This window comes from Chiroxiphia lanceolata, chromosome 2 (genome assembly GCF_009829145.1).
Source record: "Chiroxiphia lanceolata isolate bChiLan1 chromosome 2, bChiLan1.pri, whole genome shotgun sequence".
NCBI lineage: Eukaryota > Metazoa > Chordata > Aves > Passeriformes > Pipridae > Chiroxiphia > Chiroxiphia lanceolata.
This window is the reverse complement of record NC_045638.1, coordinates 19,010,971-19,034,824: the sequence shown is the minus strand read 5'-3', so window position 1 is coordinate 19,034,824 and position 23,854 is coordinate 19,010,971. Positions and strand designations below refer to the sequence as shown.

Sequence of the window (23,854 nt, the reverse complement as noted above, 5' to 3'; positions counted from 1 at the left end):
GAATGTCTCCCAAACCCAGTGAGACATCCCTGAGAGTTACCTGATGTAGAATTTTGGTTTGCTTCTGAATTGCAGCCAAATCTTTATTAATTCTTCCACTTTGGTCTATGTAAGAACAGCAACTGGTGTTGATGAGCTTACACACGCCTCCTTGTGAGGCTAGCAAAAAGCTGAGAGCCATTTGGTTTTGTAGTACAATATGAGACAAACTGTGGACTTCCTCTTGTAAAGCTATGATTGCATCTGAAGCCTGATTTTGAATTTGTTCAATAACAATTGCCTTTTCCAATTCACTTACTCCTAAAGATGGGATCAAGGCCCTAACTATGCTGTGAAAAAGCGTGGGACATTCAACAATGTGAAGGTCAACTACTGTGTAGTCACTATGACCAATCCTCTCTTGCCCATGAACCCCTCTCTGTTTACAAACAACAAATCTCAGTGGCCACATTTCATACTTCCACCAAGAAATTATCTTCAACATGTTTCAGGAATGCTTGTCTCCATCATATCATATGGTATTGATATCTGGGAAGTTAAAATCACCCATAAGGACAAGGGCAGTTCGTTCAGATATGTTCCCTAATTGTTTATAGAATATTTCATCAGTGTTGTGGTCCTGGATGTGTGGTTGATAGTAGAGTCCCACAACATCCATCTTCATTCCTACCCAAAGACTCTCAACCATGTCATCACCAAAAGCAGGCACCGTACAATTCAACCCCTCCCTTATATACAGAGCCATCACCTGCCTTATGTGCCCTACCAATCCTTCCTGAGGAGCCTATAACACAGTAACACAATGAATTAACAGTATTGTTTTATTTGGTAAAGAAATTTCTTAAATACAAGATAATTTAACCTATATTACTTTGCAATTAAGTTGTTAACCCCCAACTCTAACCACATAATTTTACCAAAGCTACTGCCCAAAAGGTATACAATACAGTTAATGCATGATATCAATTCAGTTGCTTTATAGATCAGATCTTTGTTCCAAATAAAACGCTGAATCATTTGCCTTTTCTTTGCACAAGTGCTATAAATACAGTTTCAAAATTACTTGTGCCAAGAGATTGCTTCTGCTTCTATTCTAATCTTTCAAAACTCTTTTTTTTGGAGACCATGCCCTGCACAGGCCAAATGGGAAAGAATGTAGGCATTGACTCTCATGCCAGCCTTGTTCATGAATTGTGCTGCAGCTGTCTTGGACATACAGATGAACCGTTAATCACACCAGACTGGCACACATCTTTATAATAAGGTGTCCTTCTTCTTTTTATGGTCTGACAGAAGGGATGCAATGTTTAAATTTCCTTGGGAGTCCGAGTTAACATTTCATGAGCAGTTGAAGTTTGTATTTCTCAGATGGTTGTAAGTAAACCTACTCAACGCTGTTTAACAGAATGAGATGGGGGAAAGAGCAGAAGGAAAATGGTAGAATTAAGCTTACTGTGTCTGCTGCCTTTCGCGCACTTGAAATGCTTATGAAGAGTTATGGGTGAATTCCAGCAGCTCTGTGAAAACCGCATCCATTTTGACAGAATTAAAGCCGTGGAAACAGAGAATTGTGAGGTGTTTGGTATTTAACGCTCTATGCTCCCCCCTCCATGCCTGGATTCTGGTCTGAAGATCAGCTGACACTTCAGCCTGGTGGGAAACATTCCTCATTCAGCAGCATCATTTTGAAATGATGAAAAAAGCCACATTGTATAGCATAAGTTAGAGGATTTAGCTCATATTTGTCTAGAAACCTTATTTTGTCTTGTTCTCCTGCCCTCATGGAAGTACACGTTTTTGCCTTTCTTGGTAAGAATACCTGACATTTGCAGCCTTTCTGGAACCTCTTGCCAGAGACTCCAGGGGTTTGAAGTGTCAAATGTTCAGAGGCTATTGCTGGAGCAGTGGACTGTTGGGAGTGAAATCTGAGCATGTTTTCACTGTACAAGTCTCTCTCACTCAGTTGCTTGTCAGGCGTCTGCTGTCAATGCCAGTGCTGTGGTCTCTGGTGTGTTGAGTGATGCCCCACGCAGCCCGGTGTGGAAGAGGACTGGGGAGGCAGATTCAGAGGAGCTCTTGAGTGGAGAAAAAGCCAGGTTAATAAACTAACTAAAAAAATATGAAAAAGAAAACAAAAGTGCAAAAAGCCATCACTCACTGCTTCCTACCAGCAGAGCAACACCCAGCTGACATCTCTGTGACAGCTGGTTTAGCTAAATCCCCATCTCTCTACCCTCCACACCAATTTTATTGCTGGGCATGGAACCGTAATGGCTTGGGTTTTCCTTTTGGTCCACTGGGCTCTGGAAACTTGGCTGTGACCCTTCCCAGACTCTTGCCCACCGACAGCCTGCTCACCAGTGTGAGAAGGCCTTGAGCCTCTGCAAGTTCCCAAAACAGCCATAATGCTGGTGTATTATAAACACTGCTTTGGTCACCAGTCTAAAACACAGCACCATAGGGGCTGCTGTGGAGAGAATGGGCTCCATTCCAGCCAGACCCACTACAGTTGTTGTGTGTGACAAATGAGGTGTGATTGTGGACACTCATCCCTCTCTTCTCCAGGCCTCAGTTGTGTTGTATTTGTAAGAAAAGGTAGAAGATGGAAAAGGATAAAAGACCTTGCACAGAACAGGTAAATCACAGAGGTTTGCTGCATTCCCTGCTCAAATTAGGAGTTTTACTCACATGCATATACATACACATAAAGGATCTCTAGCACAGGAACTAGTGGGACTCATTGATAGAGCTTTAAACCAGCTTGGAAAGAGGAAAGGGGCAAACCTAGGCTCATCAGTGATGAGTGATGGGATGGTGTGCCAAAATGTGAGAAAACCAGCACTAATGGAATGCCTCAATCTGCTTCATGAGGTATTGTCTACAATGTACCACACCTGAAATGTTTCTACACCAATACACACAGCATGAGGAACAAACAAGAGGAGCTTGAAGCTTTGGCCCAGTCCCAGAGATCTGACATCATTGACATAAGTGAAACCTGGTGGAATGGGTCCTGTGACTGGAGTGCCCTGTCGGATGGTTACAGGCTCTTCAGAGGGATAGGTAGAGCAGAAGAGGTGGACGATTGGCACTGTATGCAATAGAAGGATTAGAATATATGGAGCTCATAGTTGACAATGGCACAGTTGAGGTCTCAGTGTCCTGAGCTGGAGGACCATGACTGTGAAAATGATCAACTCCTAGTCAGCCCTGAATTTTATGGGACCCACTGCTCCAGCTGGATTCCTACAAATCTATGGGGTCTGATGAAATTCATCTCAGAATTCTCAAAGAGCTGAATGATGTTATCTCAAAACCTCTCTTGATAATTTTTGTGCAGTCTTGGGAATCTGGAGAGGTCCCAGCTGCCTGGAAGCTGGTGATTGTTCCAATTTTCAAGAAAGGCAAGAAGGAGGACCCCAGAAACTACAGGCCAGTCAGTCTCACTTCAGTGCTCAGTAAAGTTATGGAGAAGATTACTCTGGGAATTACTGAAAAAGACCCAAAAGACAACGCAGTCATTGGTCACAGCCAGCACGGCTTCATGAGAGGAAAGTCCTGCTTATCCAACGTGATTTCCTTTTATGACAAGGTAACCCACCTAACTGATCAAGGGAAGCCAGATGATGTAATCTTTTAGGATTTCAGTAAAGCTTTGATACTGTCTGTCACATATTCTGTACAAAATGTCCATCACACAGCTGGATAAACACATCATGTGGGGGGTGAGCAATTGGCTCACGGGTCGAGCACAGAGGGTAATAATGAATGGGGGAACATCGAACTGGTGACCTGTCACTAGTGGGGTTCCACAGGGCTCCATCTTGGGCCCTGTGCTCTTCAACATCTTCATAAATGACTTGGACAAAGGACTGGAAGGGATACTGAGCAAGTTTCAGATGACACAAAACTGGGAGGAGCTGTTGACTCCCTCAAAGGCAGGGAGGCCCTGCAGAGAGACCTTGACAAATTACAGGGCTGGGCAATCATCAACCACGTGAAGTTCAATAAGGGAAAGTGCTGGATTCTGCACCTGGGATGGGCTGACCCCAGCTGTACAGACAGACTGGGGAACAAGGGGCTGGAAAGCAGTGCTGTGGAAAGGGATCTGAGGGTCCTGGTTGAAGGTGAGTTGAATATGAACCAGCAGTGCCCTGGCAGCCGGGAGGGCCAAACATGTCCTGGCAGCATCAGGCAAAGCATCGCCAGCCGGTCGAGGGAGGGGATTGTCCCCCTCTGCTCTGCACTGGCACCTTGAATATTTTGTGCAGTTTTGGGCACCAAAATATAGGAAAGATATTAGGCAATTCGAGAGTGTCCAAAGGAGGGCAACGAAGATGGTGAAGGGCCTTGAGGGGAAACCATATAAGGAGTGGCTGAGATCACTTGGTCTGTTTGACCTGGAGAAGAGGAGTCTGAGGGGAGACCTCATTGCGGTCTACAATTTCCTCGTGAGAAGAAGAAGAGAGGCAGGCCTCTTTTCTATATCTCTTCTCTGCAGTGACCAGTGTCAGAACCCAAGAGAATGGCCTGAAGTTGCATCGGGGGGGGGTTAGGTTGGATATTAGAAAAAGGTTCTTCACCCAGAGAGAGAGTGACTGGACACTGGAACAGGCTCCCCAAGGAAGTAGTCACAGCACTAAGCTTGACAGAGTTCAAGAAGTGTTTGGACAATACTCTCAGGCACGTAGTGTGACTCTTGGAGTCACTGTGCAGGGCTAGTAGTTGGACTCAATGATCCCTGTGGGTCCCTTCCAACTTGGCATATTCTATGATTCTATGTCTGTACCTATTAGCAGGGTCCACAGTGGGTGGCTTTCGTAGAATGATGATGATGCTAATTTGTAGTTACAACTAAAGCATTTGTTGTGGCAGGATATTATGATTAGTATAGCACAGAAATTATTTTTAGAATGGCACAGGATTTCTACGAACCAAGTCAATGTAGTACAATCTATAAGTAGCGTAATACAGAATTTATAATACATCCTTGCTTATGATTTCTAGTGACTTAAACCCCCTGGAGATCAAGTCAAATTTTGGTCCACAGTTTGCTGCATCAATATCACAATTATGATCTAGACTCACAAAATATGTATATGCGTCATTCATTTCATCCTCGGAGTATGCAAATGATGGTGGAATTGTCCCTGCCACTGGAGGGTGTTGGATCCCACTGTCCAGCAGCAGCTCAGGTCCAAGTACCCCCCTTATGCCTTGCAACCGATTGGATCTCTAGACAGTGCTCCATGTGCTGCTTCACTTCTCCTCCCTCTTCTGGGGTGACCTGGTGAACTATGGGCCTGGGACCCTCTAGGACAATAAGGAGGGGAGGAATTGACCTGGTGCCCAGGAACCTTGAGGCTGGGAGGGAGGGGAAAAAAATGTCTGTATGGATTTTCTTCAGGGTTCACACACCTCCAGAGCCTGAGAATGAGGCTCAAGAGAATGAATATATGACCCACTTAGTCACAGGTGCTGCTTGCCTGATAAAATGTTGTGAGTTAACCACATGACCAGGGGGCAGAGTAGAGTGTACCAGTCACAGTGGTACACATCAACTCTTCACTTCCAGAGTTACTTTTGGGGAAAAGTGGGAGTGAGGCATGTGCCACTGCCCCTCAGCTCTGAGGAGACCCCTGAGGCTTGCAGGGATAGTGTCCAGAGAACAATAGTGTGAGGGTAAAGGGAAAATCTGTCCCTGTGGCTCTGGAACAGTCTCCAGGGCAGCCCGGGAGGAAGGGCATGGGGAATGTGAGTGGAAGCCTGCACCACTGTAAGTGGCAGGCCTTTGTCCTCGGTTACACAAGTTAAAACACTTAGGACATTGTTTAATGGTATATCTGTAACCATATCTACCTATACTTATATATATATGCACTACACAATATATATTCCTATAGCATATAGATATTTTGCATATGTAAAACTATACATAGGGGTAGAAAGGAAATCAATTCACTTCAAGTGCAGTTCGTGAACTTAGAATCAAAATAACCTCTATTGAGTAGTAGCCCTTACACATAGAAATGTCATGCACAGTTGTTTGAAAGGCAATATCAAGGCCTATGATAAATGAGAATATCATATTTCATGATCTTTAGAAGTCCATAAATTGATGTTATTGTGTGTTTAATATGAGCTTCATTACAGTTACTTGCTTGCTCATAGGGAGCTGCTTTCCTGCTATGTGATTTGTTTGGGTCCAGCAGTGTCTGAGTTCCATGTTGTTCTGCAGATGCTGTTCCAGTACTCCCTCACTGCCTTTGCCTGAGAAAAACCAGGAGGATTACCCAATTCATGGTAGAATTATCTACATGAAATTTTTCAAATCAGTGGTCCTGCAGGCTAATAATTTCATCACTAAGAAGTAGGATTCCACTTACAAGTACCAAAATTCCTCTGAACCGGCCAGTTTTATTATTTGCCAGCAGTTCCTGCATTAGCATGCCCCACTGCTTCCAACATTGCTGCCTTGGCACTCCTCCCCCAGAGAAAGGCAAGGATGCCCTCTCTGGCTACTCTATCTTATCAGTCTCTTAGGAAGGAACAAACAGGAGAGGTGTAGCTGCATTGCTGACCCTGGAGAGCTTGGAAAATAGCTCCATCTTATTTCAGGTAGTTCTGGATGCCTTCTGCCTCTCTTGAAGGCAACTCACTTTCAGTAGAAGTGGCAGGCACCTTTGCTTCCAGAACACAAGTGTAACCTGTTGTAAACACCAGTCAGTCAGTCTTGGCACAGATGTAGCCCGGGGCAGCCTCAGCTTTCAGAAATGACCAAGTCTATTTCTGTGGTACAGGAGGCTCCCTCAGTGGTACCTCAGCGCCCTGGGTGGTTTGGGTCTCCTCCCTCACCAGAGCTCTGAGTGCTCCTCTGCCCTTGTTTTTGGCCAATCTCCTCCACTGCTGTCTTCTTGTTATTGTTTTGGTTATTTTTAGTGCTGGCAAAAACATTTCTGCAACTATTATCAGCAACAGCAATTTGAAGAGTCAACTTAAGTATTTCAAAAATTGAGTAACTTATCTAGTTTCCTTGAATAATTTCCTGGGTAAATTATGCAATCTCACACTGAATCTTGTATTAACCATGAATATGAGGGGTTGTATCCTCACTCTTTATGTGAGGATCAGCACTTTAGAGAAAAGATTTTGCTACAAGATTTTAGAACTTTAAGTAAATTATCTGTCTTTGAGATGAACAGTGGAATCCTGATTTTGATAAGTAAGCTAAAGCAACTTGCTGTAAGTTTTCATTTAGAATGCAAAGGGAAAAAAAACGGAAATGGGAGTTCACTAATCTGATTACAAGCCAACTGACAAACAAACTTATACGTAAAGGATTAAGGCACTTAAATACACCTGTTTTTTTTAAATTGTATCCTTTGCTCAGTGAGGCAGCACTATACATTTGCTGTTACTGGTGGGTCTTCCCGTAACACATGATGCAGTAGGAAGTACTTTTCTGCTTTCAGTTACTTTGTATTTCACAGGAGACTAAAGAGATTTTGCGCAATGTCTGAGGAAGATCTGAACTTCTGAAATCAGTAAATCAGGCACTCCCTGTGCCTCTAAAAATCAAATTATAGTTCAGAAGTTCTTGGCTTCTGAACTCCCCTGAATTTACCCTGCCTCCAACTCAGTGAAGGGAAATATTTTACTTCCCACATTTCTTAGGTAAAAAAAGCCAAAACAAACCAAAAAACAAAGAAGTGCTCTGCATTTCCATTAGCATTCAGTTAAAGCTACAGTTTCACTTTGCATAGAATTGAAACCCCTTGAGGTCTTCATTGGATGACAATAAGTTCCTAATATAAAAAAAAATCAGGATTATTCCAAATGAAAATGCTAAGTGTTGGTACAGCCATTAAAATTTCCACAGTTTTTAGGCATAAACTGTGAGAAAGATCTCTGAAATCATTGAGCACCTGTCAAAAATTCCAGCATTGGGTGACTGGACAGCGTGACTTAGAAAACCTACTTACAACCAAAGCAAGTGGACATTAAGCATCTCATATTCCAGTGTCATGTACCAGGTATGTGGTTGGATGCTTGAAGAAATAAGCATTCTCAATCCAGCTTGTGTGCACTCTCTCATGTAGTTTTCATCTTTTTGTATTCAGTTTTCTATGCCCTTACCATTACCCTTTTTCTCTTGGTTTTGGTTCCCTTCCATATGTCCCATTAACTTAATAGACATTTCTTTCATAAAGTATTCAGTTTAAGAGATTTGTCTGCTTATATTAGCATGCAAGTGATTCTTAGTAAGATCTGGGTCCTTGAAGCTATTAGATACAGAAATAAACCCCAAATAATTATTATAAAAATTACTAGACTTTCATGCCAATTAACAATTTTTGTCTCCCCTCATGCAGCTTACAGTAAATATGGAAAAGAAAAAAAGGAACTTGAGCTTCTGCAAATATTTGTTGCTCACATGAATGTTACCCTTACACAATGCATATCTCCTAGCTGATTAATCTCATGGTCTCTCTTTAAATATTTCAAAGTTGCCCTCCTTTGGTGTTCAGATGAAGACAAAGAAGATATTGTGTATATTACTGTTGCCTTGAGTGAGTTATGTCATATTGTACTCTTATCTACACCTCAGCTGAACCAGTGGGAACAATTTTTATGCTGTTTTCTTCTGCTCCAGTTTACAGTCTCTTCCAGCATCAAATCTGCCAGACCTGGAAGCACACAGAAAATGGTATGTTAAACTTTCATTTTAAATTTGCTCTTAGACCTCTTTTACTGGAACTGTTGTGGAAAACTTTCAAGAACATTTTCTGCTTTTCTGTTTCCTAAATGTTCAATTTTGCTATTGTGGTTAGAAGCTGCAGTGTATTGTGACAGAAAAGGAAAGCATTTACTTGCTTTCATACTAACTGGCTATCATTTATCCATGCTACTGTACTTTAGAAAGAGTATAATATCATCTTTGCTATTTTCTGTAACTTTTGAGGTTTTACTCTAGCCTTTAGCCCTGCCAACTCTTTACATATATATGAAACCCCCGCAGAAAATCTTTCTTCAGAAACACCTAGTTGTACTGTTGCTGAACATTTGAAGAACACTCTAAATCATTAAGGATTTTTGCACATGCCCATTAGGATCAGTAGATTACTGCTTTTTGAACTTCTTATGAAGCCAAGTGTAGATCACAGAGAAAAGAACAGTTCACATGCACACTCCAGCTGTACTTTTAAACAAGCTTCTCATTGCAAAGATGTTGCTTGTTTCTCCTATTTAAAAGTCTTTTTATTTGTTCTGGTACTTAAACAGCTCCTAAGTCTTACACATGTAAATAGTCAGATATAACATCAGAATGCAACAGCTTACCGTTAAAATACATAATACATTACAAAGATATTAGGAAAGAGAAGACTATACAAAGCAATGAAGCACAAAGATGGTAGGAGCTAGGCTGGCTCTGCAACAACACTTAGGTTCCTAATAATACTGTAATACGTGAGAGTTCAAAATCTGAGCATTCTAAATGCTCCAAAGGTCTTCTTTGACTTCTTAAGAAACCTAGAAAGATATTTATGAAGACTTTTAAGGCCCATAATTTCAGGCACCTAAATCAGCAGTGTGAGTCTCTAGTGTGTAGACAGGCAGAGCTCCTTCCATCTCCAGAGCCCAGCAGCACCTAAAGAGGGGCTGCCTCTCCCTCTTCCTCTCTCTCTCTCTCTCTCTCTCTCTCTCTCTCTCTCTCTCTCTCTCTCTCTCTCTCTCTCTCTCTCTGGCTCTCTCTCTCTGGTTCTCGCTCTCTCTCACTCTCTCCTCTCCTACTCTCTCTTGAACATCAGTGCAGCCCAGGTTGGTGACAATGAATTGAGGACCTTGGGTAAGCACCTGAAATTAAGGCCCTGAGTGCAGTGGCTGCTTATGAGTTCATGTAGGAAGTTTGTTTTGTCAATCTAGACTGCAATCACACCTTGCCCCTGTCCTGCTCTAGTGCTTGGACAGATTTATTTTGGTTTATCAAATCTTTAAAGGTTGAATCTAATTTACTTTTCCTTCTGTTGCATTAAGAGTGCAGCAATTCAGCAGATAACATATGCCCTTGCTCTTCCCAGCTGGTCTTCAGAGAGCAGAGGGGCTGGTGGAGGCTGGACTTGATTTCTTATTTTAGCCAATTTATCACTCTTAAGTCTGGTCATGTTCTCAGATGCAACAATAATGTAGGTTACACTGCAATCCTGGTCTCCTTTACGAACAGAGACTCACCAATAGTGAGGATTACCGATTCATCACTGTAAGTCTGGTCAAGTTCAATAAGAACTTCATGAACACAGATTAACTAATAGTGCAGTTTATTGGAGCAAGAGGTTATAGATTCTTTCATATTTCCCCGATAAATTCACTAGATTTGCAAAACATGAGTGTACAGTGTTATGTGTAAGTGCTCCTGGGGATATTCCAATGCAGTCAGAGGTGCAAATTTTACCAAAGAAATCTTCCCTATTTTGGGGAAGAGAGAGAAGCAAGCCCGTTGACTTTTTGCAATATGGTCATATTCTCATCCTCTGCCAATGAGGATTTCAAATCCAACTTAACCAATTAAAGCAAATTTATAACAACTTGCCAGCCGGGGTTTCTTTGACACTGACCACTGCTGAGGAAGTAACAGGTAAGCTGTGACATATTAAAAGCTTATTGTCCCTTCCCATAATACACATAAATCTATAAAGTAGGCAAGAGCACAAAGACTTGACAGACACAGAGAATGTTTTGAAAGTTTCTTTAAATGCCTGTGGGATTTTGGCTCTGGGTATTTAGTGCTTATTAGTCTTATATGGAACATGCCCAATTTTAAATCTGTCTTTGATTTTCATTTTCACACTTGACATTGCTACAGTGTTTTCTCAGCCCCCTGTCCTTATTGAAGAGTGAAAATGCAAAGTGGTATTAAACCTTATGGAAATAAAGTCATAGACTGGCTTAGGTCAACTCTCCAGCTGTGCTGACGCTTCAGTAAGTTTGAAAGTCTACACTAGTTTTTAAGTGACTATAGAGTTTATCTATCATACACTATGAAACAGTAACTTTGCTCATCTACTCCAGTATGCAATGGCAATCTGCTGGAAGTTTAACACCTCCTGTTTCCTCTTAAAAGAAAAGAACATTCACAGGGATTAAATTTCAATCACCTGTGTTGCCACTTTTTCAGTAGATTTTTTTACCAGTTCCTTATTTAGAGAGTGATATTTATATTAACACTGCAATACATCGTGATAATAAAGTAAGGAATACCAACAAAATACCAACAAAACTTATAATCCTACCTGCACATCTACAAGTGTAGACCTATTTGGTCTGACCCAGTGTGTGGGTGAAATGTTTAATTACCTTACACTAATACCTGTGCTTCCTTATTTTTAGGTACCTCGTGCAAAGATGTCAAATGCTTTGCTATTTGTCTTGCTCTTCCTGTTTCCGATGCTGCTGTCTGGAGCTTGGTTTCCCAAAACTTTGCCCTGTGATGTTAAATCTTCAGAAGGTACTGTGACAGTGGACTGCACCTACCGGCGTCTCACACAAGTCCCCAGAGGGATCCCTGAAAACGCTACCAACCTCACCCTGAGTATTAACCATATTCCCCATATCTATCCAACATCCTTTGCTCAACTGAAAAACCTCGTGGAGATTGACTTCAGATGCAACTGTGTGCCTGTCAGACTGGGGCCCAAAGATCTTGTCTGCAACAGAGGACTGGAGATTGAGAATGGCAGTTTTGCTGCCCTGACAAGACTGAAGTCCCTGTACTTGGATGCAAACCAACTGTTGGAAATACCCCGAGGTCTTCCTGCTACTTTAACCCTGCTGAGCCTGGAAGCAAATACTATCTTTTCTATCCAAAAAACCAACTTGTCAGAGCTAGGAAACATAGAGGTCTTGTATCTGGGACAGAACTGTTACTACCGCAATCCATGCAATGTTTCATTTGAAATTGAGGAAACAGCCTTTCTGGAGCTGAAAAAATTAACAATACTATCTCTGAAGTCCAACAACTTAACACACATTCCACACAATTTGTCATCTACTTTGAAGGAACTCTATATTTACAATAACAGGATTCAAGTGATTCAAGAACAGGATTTAAGTGCCCTTCCCAACCTAGAAATTCTCGATCTAAGTGGCAATTGCCCACGTTGCTATAATGCCCCATATCCTTGCATTCCCTGCACCAGTGGCTCAATTCAGATACATTCAAAGGCTTTTGATTCCTTGAAAAATTTAAGAATTTTGCGACTTCACAGTAACTCTCTTCAGAGCATACCCAGCAGTTGGTTTAAAAGTATCAAGAACCTCAAAGAACTTGACCTCTCCCAAAATTTCCTCATGAAGGAGATTGGAGATGCTCAGTTTTTGAAGTTTGTCCCCAGCCTGGTGGAGCTTGATCTGTCCTTTAATTTTGAACTCAAGTTGTATTCTCCCTTCTTGAAACTGTCTGAGACATTTTCTGCCCTCTCTAACCTGGAAACCTTGAGGCTTAAGGGTTATGTCTTTAAAGAACTGAGAAAGGAGGATCTACGCCCACTGCTCAGTCTTAGGAATCTCACCGTCTTGGATCTTGGGACTAATTTTATTAAAGTTGCAAACCTGACAGTGTTCGAAGAATTCCCAGCTCTTAAGTTCATAGACCTCTCAGTGAATAAAATTTCTCCTTCTTCAGGGGAAAGCAACTCCAATGGATTCTGCTCTAATCCTAGGTTTTCCGTAGAGCAGAACATCGGACAAGTGTTACCAGACATGCATTATTTCAGGTATGATGTGTACGAGCGAAGCTGCCGTTCCAAAGATAAAGAGGCTGCTTCCTACCAATCTTCAGTTAAGGACGAATGCCTGCAATATGGAAAAACTCTGGATTTGAGCAGAAATAATGTATTTTTTATTAACCCCTCAGACTTCCAGGGACTTAGCTCCCTTACATGTCTCAACTTGTCAGATAATGCAATAAGTCAAACTTTAAATGGAAGTGAATTCTCCTACTTGTCTGGATTGAAATATCTGGATTTTTCTAACAACAGGGTTGATTTGCTGTACCAAACTGCTTTCAAAGAGCTAGAACATTTAGAAATTCTTGACCTGAGCAATAATCAACATTATTTTCTGGCAGAAGGTATTACTCAAGAGCTCAGTTTTATAAAAAGTTTGACACATCTCAGAAAGCTGATGATGAACGATAATGACATTTCTACCACCATTAACACAGGAATGGAAAGTCAATCTCTTCGAATTTTAGAATTTAGAGGAAATCGTTTAGATATCTTATGGGTAGATGGCAATGCTAGATACTTATCCTTCTTCAAGAATCTGACCAGCCTGGAAGAACTGGATATATCCTTCAACTCACTCAGTTTTTTGCCTCCCACTGTTTTTGAAGCAATGCCTCCCAAACTCAAGCTCCTCAACTTAACCAATAATCGACTGAAGAGTTTCAACTGGGAAAACCTCCACTATCTGAAGAAACTAGTAACTCTGGACCTGAGCAATAACCTTCTGACTACTGTTCCCCGAGAACTGTCCAATTGCTCCTCATCACTGCAAGAACTGATGCTCCGAAACAATCACATTCAGCAGCTAACCAAACATTTTCTCAGAGGTGCTTTTAAACTGAGGTATTTGGACCTCAGCACAAACAAGATTGAAGTAATTAAGAAATCTAGCTTCCCTGAAAATGTCATCAACAACCTGAAGATGCTGCTTTTGCATGGCAACCCTTTCAAGTGCAACTGCGAGGCCGTGTGGTTTGTCTGGTGGATCAATCAGACTCAGGTGACTATTCCTCTTCTGGCCTCAGACGTGACCTGTGCTGGCCCGGGGGCACATAAGGGAAGGAGCGTGGTTTTCTTGGATCTGTATACCTGTGAGCTGGACACCTCATATTTGATCCTGTACGCTCTGTCAGCTTCAACCGTCCTCAGCTTTATGGTGCTTGCGGTGATGAGCCATCTGTACTTCTGGGATGTGTGGTATAGTTACCATTACTGCACTGCCAGGCTGAAGGGCTATCGGCGTTTATCTTTACCAGATGCCTGTTACGATGCTTTTATTGCCTATGACAACGAAGATCCAGCTGTGAATGACTGGGTGATGGAAGAACTGATTAGAAGGCTGGAAGACCGAAAAGCCAGGCAGTTCAACTTATGCCTGGAAGCAAGGGACTGGCTCCCAGGACAGCCAGTCTTTGACAACCTTTCCCAGAGCATTCAGCTGAGCAAAAAGACTGTATTTGTGCTGACCAATAAGTATATTAAAAGCGGCAGTTTCAGGACCACTTTTTACATGGCCCACCAACGGCTTCTAGATGAAAAACTGGATGTAATTATCTTGATATTTCTTGAGAAGGTTTTGCAGAAGTCGCGCTATGTCCGTCTGAGGAAGAGGCTGTGTCGAAATTCTGTCCTGGAATGGCCAACTAACCCTCAGTCTCAGCCCTTCTTCTGGCAGTGCCTGAAAAATGCCATAGCTACAAACAATTTGCTGGCTTACAACAAGCTTCTCCAAGAAACTGTTTAGCTCTCCCTTTATGTATAGTTATGATGCAGAGTTAGCAAAGATCCTCAACTTCATTTGCCAAAATTGTTGAATCATAGAAGATAAATCTAATTTTGATATTAAGCCCCAAAATGGAATGCACATTTAATTCCAAAGCTGAAAATTCACTTGTTGTGCTATGACAAGTTTGAAGAGAAACTGTTGCCAGGGCAGATGTTTAGCTGATATGTGCCTTGGTTGGCACTGACTGCTGCACAGGAAGAGGAGATGCCAAAATGGGAAGGTGTGAGGTAAAGTTCAGAAGGTCTTACAGTCTTCTGTGTGAAAACAACAAGAGGGGGAGAACAGCAGAGAGGCAGAGGGACAGGCACAAGGCAGATAGAGAAACTCAAGTAAATCAAGGTGGAAGTGAGAAGAAACAAGGAAAGGAAGGTAAAAAGATAAAAGAGAAAGTGGAAAAGGTGGGAAAAAATGCAGCTAAAGTAGGGCATGCTAGAAGTTAAAGAATATGTACTGCTAATTTGCAAGTCATCTTTTCACTTTGCCTTTCACCTGCCTCTTGCGCTGTTGGCTGAGCTGGCTCCTTCCTGAAGACTCAGGGCTCCTCTCCAGTGTTGTAATGTCAGTTTTAGGAACTTGGCTTCTCCATTTCCACCCAAGTCCTATGTTACAACCCCTTCTGTATCAACTGGGATGGTGTTAGCTGGTCCAGCCAGGACTGGGGCCTGAAGACTTGCTAAAGTGACTGAGTCACCTCCACCTGCCCAGACTTTCTCCAGAAGAAAACATGGTCAAAATCTGGAAGTACAAAGTGTGTAAGACCAAGTCATACAAGAAAAGCATATATCCTGCTGTTTCTTTAGATGTGCTGTGGTGCTCCAGAACAGCCTCAAGCTCTCCACCTTCTTGTTCCCCAGGCAAGCCCGTCTCCCACAGCAGCTGATAGGGCACCACTCAACACCTGAGATAGGAATGGGTCTGACTTTAGAGACATCCTGAAAAAGGGAAGAAACAATGCTCAGAAACATGAACACCTAGGCCTGTTCCCCACTCTGTTTCACAAAACACACTCATCAAACACTTGAGAGTATTTCAACTGAAGCCTTTTGTAATGGCAGCCTGAACTTCTGAGCGTGACATGGGCAGATTCTCTGCTTGTTGTGATAATGTCTGTTTTGGGAGGGCAGCACATTCTCACCTTGCAGAGTGCTCCTGTCTGAATCAGTCTGGGTAGCTTCTCCTCTCTTGCTCAAAGTTCTTTTTCTTTTCTGGCAAGTAGTCTCTGTGATAACTCTGGCTGCAGGGGAACTGACACTCTTAATTGCTTTAAACCTTTTTTTCACTTACCTGTTCTGACTGGTCCTTTCTTTAAATAGACTCTCTTTTATTTAATTGTAGGCAACCAGACAGACAAGAACACAAACACAAACATAAACAGGAAAGCAAAATTTCATATTGCAGATAAGAAGGGTTTTTTTCCTCTCAATTTGTCACATCGTTTAGGAAGAAATTCTGTACAGAAAGGGTGATCAGGCATTGGAATGGGCTGCCCAGGGAAGTGGTGGATTCTCCATCTCTGGAGGTTTTTAAGATAAGACTGGATGTGGCACTTAGTGCCATGGTCTAGCAACCACAGTGGTAGTGGATCGAGGGTTGGACTTGATGATCTTGGAGGTCCCTTCCAACCCAGCTGATTCTATGATTCTATGATTTTTATTGATTAAATACAGAAGTAGGAAATAGAAATGGATCTCATTAAAAAATTGGTAGTTTTATGGTTATATTTTAATAATGTGTATTTCTGATGGTTCTGTTTGAAAGCCTAAACAATCTGTACCTCTAAATATGATAACATGAGCTATAATATGACTCTCTCCATAAGGCAATGCTTGAAACAGGAACCTCTGTTCCTCAGTTACTCATACACCATCTCCCTCTACCTCCCCACAACATCTATTTTGGAGCAGATCCTCTTTCACAGCCTCATTGATTAGGGAAGGAACACAAGGTCACTTAGCCTTTCTGAGGGTGAGGGGAGAAGTATTTCTCCTCTTCTATTGAGAAGCACCCAAAGGATGGGTACGACATGAATAGCAATGATTATATATTGGTACACATACTAAGGGACCTGATTAGAAAGGATATCCTCCTTGATTTGTTGCTTGTTAACAAGAGAGCCTCATGATTGAAGTGGTGGACATTTTGGACCATGGAGTAGTTTAATTTAAAATATCTGGTGACAGAAGGAAATTTGCCAGCAAAACTCTGGATAAGAGGAGAGCAGAATTCAGGCTGCTAAGGGAACTGCTTTGCAAGGTCCCCTAGGAAAATGGCTTTGAAGATGCTGGGATCTATCAGTGTGGTCACATTTTAAATACCATCTCTTAAGGGCACAGGAACATGCAATTCCAAAATGTTGGAAGTCATGCTGGTGAGGCAGAAGGTCAGCTTGGCTGACCAGGGATATTTTTCTGGAGCTAAGGAAAAAAGAGGAAAGTGTACGGCCAGTGGAAGCAAGGTTGGGTGACTTGGGAGGATGTTATGGTTTAACCCCAACTGGCAACTAAGCACCATGCAACCATTCACTTCTTCCCAACACTCTTGGGATGGGAAGGAGAATCAAAAAGGAAAAGTAAAACTTTTTATTTGAGAAAAGAACAGTTTAATAATTGAAATGAAGTAAAATATTGCAACAATAAGAACAATAATAATAATTAAAAGGGGAGAGAGAGAGAGAAAGAGCCCAAGAATGACAAATGATGCACAATAGTTCCTTACCACTCACTGACCGAAGCAAAACCCATCTCCAAACCACAATAAGTTCCCCTTCCAGGTAGGTCCCCCAGTCTATATACTGGGCATGACATTCTGTGGTATGAAATATCCCTTTGGCCAGTTCAGGTCAGCTGTCCCAGCTATGCTTCCTCCCAGCTTCTTGTGCACCTTCTCTCTGGCAGAGTTTGGAGTTTGCTTGTCTGGTGGTGTAGCAGTGTCTGAATTACAAAACACCGAACAGTCCTGTGATTTCTATATGTTAGGGTTTCATGATGGTGTAGCTTGTGATCTGGTGTGAGGTAATTAGGAGGAGGAGGTTTTAAGGGGTCTCTGGAGGTCAGAGCAGGTCTGATTTCAACATATCAATAGCTTCTTTAGGCTCCTGTTCTGCAATAACATTGGAATGTTATGCAGCAAACATGATATCCTGTAAAGAAACTTTACAACAGCATCTTTTAAAAAAATTAACTCAGTGAAGATCGGGAGCCCTTGGTCTGTAGTAGACCACATTGTAGGTCAGTAGCTCCTCCAGACAACCTATTGTTTGTCTTGTGAATAATCCCTGCCTTTTCAGTTTCTCAATCTTGTTCTGAAAGTATCTGCCTACAGAAATTAGCTCTATGACAGGATGTTCATTTGAAAAAAATCAGCTGTAGGTCAAATGTCTCCATGCACTCTGAAGAAGATATTCGGATCATTTAGGTTATCAGTTGCCTCAGGAGGAGCTCAACTTCACTGAATATATATGGAAGTTAGCCTTGTAATTTGGGAAGACTAGTTGTGTGTCTAAATGCAAAAGACATACACACTAATCCATCATTATCTTCAGGAGTATAAATGATAAAAATAAAGCATAGAGAAGTCAAACCATTTCTAGCATATCCATCTGCTTCTGCTGCAACTGAAAAGCAAATCTGGATATCCAAAAAGCAACCTGCATGCATTCCTTAGTTAATGAGCACTTAGAGATTATTATACATGGGATTATTTAATCAGAAAAATAGCCAAAATTGAGAATCAAATGTGTACCTGGTGAGAAATTCTATATTTGGCTGTGAAAAGTATAAGACAGTGGGAAGCCCTACTAAGTTCTGTAAAACTGAGGTGGTTGGGGATTTTTGCTTTTGTGGGCGAGTATCTTTGTTCAAAGAAGTGTACCAGAATAGCCACTGATCAAAATCCGTGGCCTTATCTGTCTTTGTTTTCTTTCCTTTATTGTTTCTAAGACAGAATGTTAAGGGCAAAATTTTGAGCAATAGCGTCTCTGAGTAACTTGAGCTTTTTTTTAAAGAGAAACTGACACAAAATCAAAACTGTTTTTGCTGATGCAAATTCAGAAACATTTGAGGAAAAAAGTTTCAATTTTTTTCTAGCAATAGCATTATTGAAGGACTGACAATAGATTTACATAATTATGGAAAAGCTGGCAAGCCGTACAATGGAAGGTTTCAGCTTTTGATTTCTAAATATGTTTCTGAATATTTTCTTTTATTTTACAAGCTAAGTTCTAGTTTCACTGTCTTAGCTGTTTGGTTTATCTATGTTATACTCCCCATAGTAATATCTACAACTATGGCATTATATATGTTATCAATATTTTAGTAAGATTCCACAAGAGTGAGACATTCTGGAAGCATGTGTTGCTTAAAAACACGTATACCTAGTCTTGTATTTTCCTACGGACAAAGTAATTTTCAATTAAAGAGCAAAACTCTCTATGAATCCTTCTTTGTGAATATGCCTTCTTTTCCTGCTCTAATTTTTTATGCTTTTGCTTTGCTAACTGAAGGAATAATTAAAATCTGATATTTAACTGATATCCTGCAGTGACAAATTACATTTAGTGTAGAACAACAAAGTAAAATTTACTGAAACAATGAACAAGAGAGGGTTTAGCATATATTCTCATTTTCTTGTTTGCAAAAGTTTCTTTCCCATAATTTACCCCAAATATTTGAGATCCACCAGTCTATATAGAATAATTACACTCATATAAGGCTATGGTCTTTTATAGTGCACCTGAATGCTACATTCTGTTAATAATAAAATTTCTTTACATAATTACTTTGGTCTAAGACTCATTTTTAGTTCTAGTATTAATTTAGAAGAAACTTAGTAACTAAGTTGTGCTCTTGTTTATCTATCCTGAACTTCTATTCATGATGTAAAAGCAAGAAGCTCCAAAATAAGAATTGCATTGACCCTTGCTCCTTTGGAAAAACAAGTGTCAAAATCTTTCCATAATTCTCTGTAGTTTCTCACCTTGCATGTTCCCCTCAGAAGTTCCACACCTCACTGTGACAGACTGTGTTTTAATGTCCTAAAACCCACCTCATGCAACAGTGGCATCAGCTCGTCAAAATCCCAGAGGTGGACTATTTGTCTTTGTAAACTAACCTGAAATTTGGGCTGCTGCAAGAAGTGGAAGGAGAAGTGATATATAGCCTGCACCTACCTCCAGGAAACTTAGACACAGTGTGCCCAAGTGCTGGTGAAAAGGGAAGTAGCAGCTAGCAGCTTTAGTGTCCACCTTTGTGATATCGCTGAAATGACATTTTCTATTGTTTCACTCTGGATGTCTTCTGCAATTCCACACAAGACCACTCTAGCATCTGGTATGAGAAAAGATGGACCCCCTCATGTGGGTGACCATCCTGTGTTTTGGTTTTGATGTGCACCTTAGTTAGCTCTGGAAAGGGAGATGGAAGAGTGAGGATGGTGGCACAAATTGTAGGTGGGCATGTTGACTTAGCTCACTGGTGGCTGGGAGAGAGACAAGCTGCACTTTGGAGGATAACTGTAAGTTTTGTAAAGATTGGGAAATATGTCTAAGAGTAAGGGATACACATAAAGAATAAGTTATGACATGACTTTAGTTGTGTAATACTTATCTTGCACCCTATATATCCTATTGTCTCTCTTGTTCCAAGTAAGAAAAGGAACCATGTTACAAGCATAGGCAATGTTTCCTAAACACATTTTTCAGTATCAGGAACAATGTCTATAAGGTACTTCTTAGACACAGTTGCCAAGTGCATTTAAGGAGTAAATCAAAGACAATATTTTCCCTCTTAGTACTGCTTCCTCCCAGACACTCTTCTTCAGATTCCATGGCTGATTGTGAATAAAACCCTGCTTTGACATGAGATCCAGTCACAGAAATTGCTTGTCAGAACTGGTGATTTTCTGGACTACAAACATATTTGGATTTGAATTTCCTTGAGATTGATGTTGTTGTAAGTCTGCATATGTGTGGGCTCTAGGTGTGATATGCACCCTCTCTGGCTGTAACCCCGGTCCCAGAGAATCTGCCAGCATGGGGTCAGCTCTGCAGGTGACAGAGAAAGAGAAGTAACCACCTCTGCAAAGAGTGTGATGGAGCTCAGCTTTGCAGCAGCTAAGACCTTCCAATGCTCTCCCCTTTGATAAAAGACTCTAAATCCAGAGTAGTTACACATATACATTCTGTATACATATGTGTGTGATGTGTGTGTATATACATATAAACACATATCCAAAAAACCTTCCACTTTAAAAAAAAAAAAAAAAACAAACAAAAGAGTAATTTTTAATGTTATGGACCACAACAGAATTCTTCAGACAACTCCAGTTTCAATTTCTCGTCAACAGCATACCAAAATTAGTTCATAAATCTCACAGAAAGAATGTGGTTTACACACTGAAAGTAAAAAAAAACGCTCAAGAAACAGCATTTTTAAAGCAAGCTAAATATATAATGAGCTCTGAAGAAAGAGGAAGCACAAAAGAAACGTATTTTCTCAAAGCAGTATTCTATTGTCAGGGACAAAAAAAAAAAATTAACGGTCTCAGTCTGGCACTGTTCTTAAAGCTCTCTTACATTAGTAATTTTACACACAATGAGTGACTACTAATGTATATTGAGAAAATATTTGCTTCTCTTGGTTAGGTCAGTTCTTCTTTCAAAAAGAAAAAGAAAAGTTCTCCTTTTCAAGTGCCTCACAGAAAGGTACTTCAAACTAGTGTGAGCAATACCACAACTGAAGCATCAACAAGGGAAAAGAGCAGGTGCTCTACTTGCCCAGTCTATGGGCAGCTGGCCTGCAAGCCAAAATTAAGACGGAGCAGCTCAGAGTGCCAAAACCCAAATCCTGCCTCAGACAGCTCCCTCTTACCCAGGCTGTCCCCAGGGAGTCCCAGGGGGAGATACCTTTCTTCTGTATGATCCTGCACAGGGGTGGGGTGGGGGATGGTACTAGAAAGGGATGGTGTGAATGCCTCCACTCTGCAGTTTAGATTGTCCTTTCATGAGACAGCCTGCTGAAGATTCGCAAATGCTCTCTAATACTGTTTCATTGGGAAAAAACAAAGCTCAAGCTTTGGCCTCCGAGCCCAACCATTTTCTCATACCTATCTACACAGACTTCTCTGATTCTGCTGCAGGGCAGAGGGCTCAGCCAGGAGTTTAAAGGCAGACCAGGCACAACAGAGTCTAAACCTCACTGGTAATTCTCCTAACTAGTCCTCTTTGTCTGGAGGTAGGGTTGACACTTCACTGAGTGTAAGCTTGAGAAGGATGAGCAGAGATAGTGATGGAAGGACAAGAGAAATTCTACAGACCCAAAGACTGCTTAAATGAAAGATTAACTAAACAGGATAGCATGCAAAAAGCACTTAATACCTCATTGCCTTGCGAATTTGTTATGTTCTTTCCCTCTCATTTCCATGTCTTCCTCTGACTGTCCTTAGCTGTGATTTGTTTGTGATTTGTTTATACTGAATAATGTGCAGGGGAAAAAAAAAAAGCCTAAAATTATATTAACTCCTGTTCACAAATTCCTGATAACTAAAATAATTTAAAACTTCTCTCTCCTTCTCTCCCTCCCCCTCTCTGTCTTGTTGTCTGTCAGTGTCAATATGTTGTCACATCTACAGCAGAACACAGTAGCTGTTGCAACTTAGTTACACAATGCAACTATTTTTCAGGGACAGAATTGGAAAACTTCTTGTAGTATAGCTGAATGGAAAATGCATGTTGGCCAAATGAAACAATACAATTGGAGCATGAGATGAAGGGATTGAATGCACCCTCAGTAAATTTGCAGATGACACTAAGCTTAGTGGTATGGTTGACACTCGTGATGGAAAGGGCCATCCAGAGGGACCCGGATAAGCTTGAGAAGTGGATCCATGGGAGTCTCATGCAGTTTAAGGCCAAGTGCAAGGTGCTGCACCTGAATCAGGGCAACCCTCACTATCAGTACAGGCTGGGGACTGAACAAATCGAAAGCAGCCCTGCCAAGAAATACTTGGGGTGCTGGTGGATGAGAAGATGGACATGAGCTGGCCATGTGCATTTGCAGCCCAGAAAGCCAAATGTATCCTGGGCTGCAGCAGAGTGGCCAGCAGGTCAAGGGAGAGGATTCTTCCCCTTTACTTTGTTCTCATGAGACCCCACCTGCAGTGCTGCATCCATCTCCGGGGTCCCCAGCGTGGGAAGGACATTGACCTGTTGGAATGAGTTCAGAGGAGGGACATCAAGATGATTAGAGGAATGAAGCACCTCTCCTATGAGGCAAGGCTGAGAGAATTGAGATTGTTAAGCCTGGAGAAGAGAAGGCTTCAAGGTGACCTAATTGTCTCCCTCCAATACCTGAAGGGAGTCTACAGGAAAGGTGGAGAGAGACTTTTTACAGGGGCATATAGAGACAGGAAAAGGGGGAATGGCTTCAAACTGAGACTATGTTTAATTGAGATTGTAGGAAGAAATTCTTTACTGTGAGGCACTGGAACAGGTTGCCCAGAGAAGTTGTGGATGCCCCATCCCTGGAAATGTGCAAGGTGTCATGGTTTGAGACCAGGTTGGATGAGGCTCTCAGTAGCCTGGTCTAGTGGAAGGTGTCCCTGCCCATGGCAGGAGGGTTGAAACTAGACAATCTTTAAGGCCACTTCCACCTCAAGCCATTCTATGGATCTGTTCTATGATTGGAATCTGAATTTGATGTATTTCAGCTCTCGAGGAAGAATATTGTTGAGACAGTTAGTTCTTCATGAATCCTCACATTCCTCTGCCTGCTCATCACCATATGGCCACCCACCCATCACATGGACATAATGATTTTGCTTCTTATTTTTCTTAACACATTTTATTGTTCTCCTCCCTTATTTCACTTTCAATTCCTATTTTATGGGGAGCTTTTTCTGCAAGACAAACAAATTGATGTTAATCTCAAATGTCTCTATTCTCTTAGTCATTATGTTTTATTCTCATTTTAGATGACAAAGTAAATCATGCTAACTATTCAATATGAGATAATCTGTGTGCATATGCATTAAATAAAGGCATACCCAGGAAATAGCTTCGTGTCATTCTGCAATGATGCAGAAGACGCACATCCATATTGCATATTCAGACACATTTCTTCATCTCACTCCAATAAAACCGCAGCATTAGCTGCCAGCATCTCTTTGTCATTTCTACAACTAAACAGTTACCTCCTTCATCATAAATTCATATTTATTCTCTTTTTTGTTGATTATGAAAATGGTTTGAGTAATTTTTAATTTACATGGTTATGTGTCACAATGTCATGAA

At 41.4% G+C, this 23,854-nt stretch overlaps 2 protein-coding genes across 4 annotated transcripts in view; both read left to right on the top strand.

The window, feature by feature from the left end:
• PRPS2 (phosphoribosyl pyrophosphate synthetase 2) overlaps positions 1 to 548 on the top strand; it is a 45,598-nt gene extending 45,050 nt beyond the window's left edge. The window contains exon 10 of the transcript XR_004355106.1: positions 537 to 548. The gene's annotated coding sequence lies outside the window, so the exon portion shown is untranslated. The remainder of the gene's footprint in view (positions 1 to 536) is intronic.
• Positions 1 to 15,966, top strand: part of TLR7 (toll like receptor 7) — a 37,453-nt gene extending 21,487 nt beyond the window's left edge. Inside the window, exons 1-2 of one of the 3 annotated variants that reach the window (XM_032678087.1) lie at positions 8,640 to 8,707; positions 11,386 to 15,966. In XM_032678087.1, the coding sequence (XP_032533978.1) occupies positions 8,705 to 8,707; positions 11,386 to 14,526 (3,144 nt within the window). In that variant the 5' untranslated portion in view covers positions 8,640 to 8,704 and the 3' untranslated portion in view covers positions 14,527 to 15,966. Of the gene's footprint in view, positions 1 to 8,639; positions 8,708 to 10,712; positions 10,978 to 11,385 lie in introns of those variants that run through there. The other 2 variants (XM_032678088.1, XM_032678086.1) reach the window with 2 other exon arrangements.
• Positions 15,967 to 23,854: the final 7,888 nt, after the last annotated feature.